Source organism: Ylistrum balloti, unplaced genomic scaffold (assembly GCF_031769215.1).
Source record: "Ylistrum balloti isolate Yb309-2 unplaced genomic scaffold, AGI_CSIRO_Ybal_v1 Utg370156, whole genome shotgun sequence".
In the NCBI taxonomy this organism is placed as follows: Eukaryota; Metazoa; Mollusca; class Bivalvia; order Pectinida; family Pectinidae; genus Ylistrum; species Ylistrum balloti.
In genome coordinates, this window is record NW_026782154.1 from 341,782 (window position 1) to 345,954 (window position 4,173).

At 37.4% G+C, this 4,173-nt stretch overlaps 1 protein-coding gene across 2 annotated transcripts; it reads right to left on the reverse strand.

The window, feature by feature from the left end:
• On the reverse strand, positions 1-3,631 carry LOC132550901 (uncharacterized). 2 transcript variants are annotated; one of them, XM_060215000.1, is made up of 3 exons: positions 3,556-3,631; positions 2,156-2,267; positions 1-1,471 (listed from the first exon to the last, which is right to left on the reverse strand). In XM_060215000.1, the coding sequence occupies exons 2-3, from the start codon at positions 2,241-2,243 to the stop codon at positions 696-698; spliced, it is 864 nt and encodes a 287-aa protein (XP_060070983.1). In that variant the 5' UTR covers positions 2,244-2,267; positions 3,556-3,631; the 3' UTR covers positions 1-695. The 2 variants fall into 2 exon arrangements, with proteins under 2 accessions (XP_060070983.1, XP_060070982.1); XM_060214999.1 differs by having other exon boundaries at positions 3,358-3,621.
• Positions 3,632-4,173: the final 542 nt, after the last annotated feature.

The window sequence follows — 4,173 nt, forward strand, 5'->3', positions numbered from 1 at the left end:
AATCCTGATTGAGTGATATTTTTATATTTCATTGATTACAGTTGTACATTAATATCCTGATAAACACAGGGTCAGTGCTCGGACAGAAGCGTTATTGTTGACAGTATTATTCTCTTTTCTGTCTAACAAGATTAGACTACTTATATATGTATGTCAGTAACTAATTAGGAGATGGTTTTACATAAGATTGAGGCTTGTTACCTAATCCTTGTCAATGTTGAATCCTGAATGAAATCTGTTTTTAAACTAACCATCACGAATTATCTTAAGTCTTATTTTTTAAACAGAACAACCCTGATAAGTGATAAACTCGGAATAAATACTACTTTATCTGTGTATTGGAGAGATATTTTGAGAATTAGATAGCGACATAATTATCAAAGAAATTATCATACGTCACATGCACCGTACAATCAATGAAATATTAAGGAAACTGCCATTAGTGTAGGTAAGGTTGTAATTCCCTCTGATGATATAATAAACTTGCAAAATGTTAACTTTAAATCAGTAAATTCAACATGAAGCGCTAAGGCGCATCACTGAATTGACCCTAATTCTCTTGTCATTCATAGGCCTATGAATATCATTAGAAAGCAGTCCAGTGCTTTACTGCCTTATCTAACAAACCTTTTCAGCTACACTAATAAAACCTTGGATATTAAGACATGCTGACTGATTATGTTTCTTGTACACGTTCACATGCGAGAATTTCTTCTCCGTTTAGACATTTCAGGATAAAACTGTATAGAAGCCTTAAAGAGAACGGTGTCCTTTCGCTTAATGATAAAAAAGATTAACCGGAAGTCGTCATCATCTTGCCACGTGTTGACGACTAACTCTTTGTTGACGAGACTTTCATTGGCGTGATAAACATTCATTTCTACAACTGGATACCAGCACATATCTGACGTGAAATGGCGATAATTTCCAGTAAGCGCTGCATCCGTTGCGCAGTCAATACAATACCGGAAGTAAACTGATTGGTTCACATGGTTGTTCCGGTCCGTGTCACTATGGAGGGGCAATACTTTCAACTGGAAAACATTTTTACCCATGTCTGGACATGCTGGAATGGACAGTTTGTGCACTTTTATTTCCTTTTTTGGGTATCTGGAATATTGCTCAAAAAATTCTGCCGGAAGTTTAATTGACTTCCGGGTTCTCCTGTCAAATAAGACGTACTTGAGCAGTAGTTCCCCAAGGAACTGTCCAGTTTCTTCATTGGTTAGTCGGGTTACAAAGGAAAACGAGCTCCGGCCAACCTCCACGATGTCCAGAACATACCGCTGTTTTAGGGTGGTGAAAAGTGAGTAGTCTCGGTGTAGATCGGGACTTAGTCGGAGGGATTGTGTGACGACTACTAAACCAATGGTCTTTCCTTCCATTGACCGGAAGTGGAATAGGTCGTTGTATAAACCAATCAGACGGGCTGCTTCAAACATCTTCGTGACTCCCCATAGTGACCAGTGACCTGTGATAATGACAAGGCTACGGAAGTGAACCTTTGTAATACTTCCAAAAGAAGAGTATTGTATTGAACACCTTTGGCAATGGTCAAGCGAATAGTGAACTGTAAGAATGAGTTTACCATTTTATTGAGGAAGTGTAATTAAAGTAAAATTGTTGAGAAAAAGAAAAGCGAACACTTTACAATATTAAAAAAAAGTTGTTGTCAATGGATCAAGGTGCCCAGTATATTGTATGGTCTACATAAGTAAAATAACGTGTAATTGGTGAGTTTTTAAGCATTTTATCATCGCTAACTATTCATTTTATTTTCCTGAGATCGGTTGATGAACAGAGGCGAAACTGGTCACAATCGAAAGACCTAAATGTAGATACTCTTCCATGATAATTTACCATGAAACAACAGAACTGGTTCATTTAAATACAAATTTCTTGTGAACATTATAAAATGTTGCACTAACTGTTTTGAAACCATTTAAATACTTGCCTGTGTTTGGTCACGTTAATGGACATACCTGTATGAAGACACCATGAAAGTATGTACCTCTATGAAGACGCCATTAAAATACTCACCTGTATAAAGACGCTATTTATATACTTACCTGTATGATGACATCATTAAAGTATTTACCTGAATGAAGACACGTTTTAATGATTTACTTGTAAGGAGACAACATTGAATATTTACCGGTACGTTCGAACGCCTCATATGGAACTCCGTTGAAAGACAAGTCCCCGTGAAACGTATCGAGTTCGTTAATCACGTATTGTGTCATGGCGACGTCACTCCGCAGTCCTGGCTGTTGAAGAAATGTAATGTCAATGACGATTTAGTGCAGTCAAGAAAAAATATACGGGGGTATACATGTTATACCCAAGGAATTGAAAGACACGTGTTACTGTGGATAATATTTCCCTTTTTAAAAATAGACTTCATGTGCAGTGGTTCACAACAAATTGATAAGTTATTTTTTTCAAATATCGTCTACTGCTCTAAAACATAAAAAAGACAAAATATGTAATATCAATATTCACGTATTTTACGTAACATGTTTGTTTCGAGTGTTCAAACAAATCTACTTTGTATATATCAACATATCTGTCCTTTTTCAGAGGAACGCTCCGATCAGAGTCCGACTACAGATCAGAGATGCATTCATCTGTACTCATTCATGCTCGTTTCCAGTCTTTATTTTCGACTATTCAGAACACAACACAACATCAACAGACTATAAAAACAGAGACTATACTCATTAAGTAATATTAACATCTACCGAACGCTGGAGTTATCAAGCAATTACGAATTAATGGGATTTTTGTTTTGCTTTTTTTCTTCATCTTGGACTGAGGTGAAACAACACTATAACTGTTACAGGTTAAAACACCACAACAGCTGCTACAGGTGAAAGCATCACAATAGCTGCTACAGGTGAAAACATCACAATAGCTGATGAAGGTAAAAACAGCATTATAGATGCTACAGGTGAAAACAGCATTATAGATGCTTCAGGTGAAAAACATCACAATAGCTGTTACAGGTGAAAATATCATTATAGATGCTACAGGTTAAACAACACTATAGCTGCTTCAGGTGAAAATAGCACGGTAACTTTTACAGGTGAAAACATCACATTAGCTGCTACAGGTGAAAACAGCATTATAGATGCAACAGGTGAAAACAGCATACTAGCTGCTAAAGGTAAAAACAGAACTATAGATGCTACATCAACAGCGATACGATCTTCCCCTGGCCTGGGGACGAGGATGCTCAGGTTGGAAATAGGAGAGGATACGTTACACTTCCTTATAAAGCAAAGGATACTGCTACAGATCCCATGTAGGAAACACTCATTTGTGCATCATGTTAGACATGAACATTACCATACTTACGTGAATTCACTTTTTCAGTATTACTGTCAACCTAGATCATATGCTTGATGTCGACTCATTATCTGTCAAAAATTGGGACCCTGGACTTTCGTGTCGCGATAAACCTAGATATAGGTCAGCGACGCCCCGCAGTAACTTGCTTCGTGTATATTGTGGGTATCAACTACTGACACTTGCAACCTAGTATTGTCAACTCACTCATAGTTGATATTTTCATCTCCAAACATCACTACTGAAACGTGATTATACATACGGCACCGTGTATCGTCAGCAGCCTGTGGTCACAATGTGGTTTTCGTTTCCGCTGTAAACATCTGGGACGACCTAGTTGTTAGAGTTATCCCGCTTTGCTCATAAAATACCCGTATGTGTGCTTGCACGCGGCTCGTTAAAAACTGCATGTAGTAGGCCTTTATCAGATCACTGTTGGGAATCGATGAAAGTTTGCTCTGTCGTTTAATTCCAGGACCAGAAAATTTGATAATCATGCAATAATTTGCAATACAATGTTAGATGGTATTTATTAGAATGAAGAAGAGGTCAGATATCTTAAAAAATACCTACCAACGTGCCAACATAATTCTTATCCAAACTCAAATTCAGGTACAAAATATGAACAAAAGAAAGATTTACATGGAGACTCCTGGGAAATGGTCCAAAGAGAATAAGACCAGGTGTTCCGGAAGGGTAAGTGTCTTCTGCTTCAACGACGATATTTGCCATGTAAACCTTGGTCAATCAAAGTAAGTAATGTCAGGTTCTAAGCTGACGAATCGTGATAATTGGAAGAAATGACTAGATAAGTTATGGTCAGAT

Excerpts from the sequence above, each read along its gene's own strand:
- LOC132550901 (XM_060215000.1), bottom strand. The coding sequence starts at position 2,243 with ATGACACAATACGTGATTAACGAACTCGATACGTTTCACGGGGACTTG. Across the intron at positions 1,472-2,155 it reads TGAGGCGTTCGAACGTACCG|GTCACTGGTCACTATGGGGA; the intron begins GTAAATATTCAA and ends TCATTATCACAG.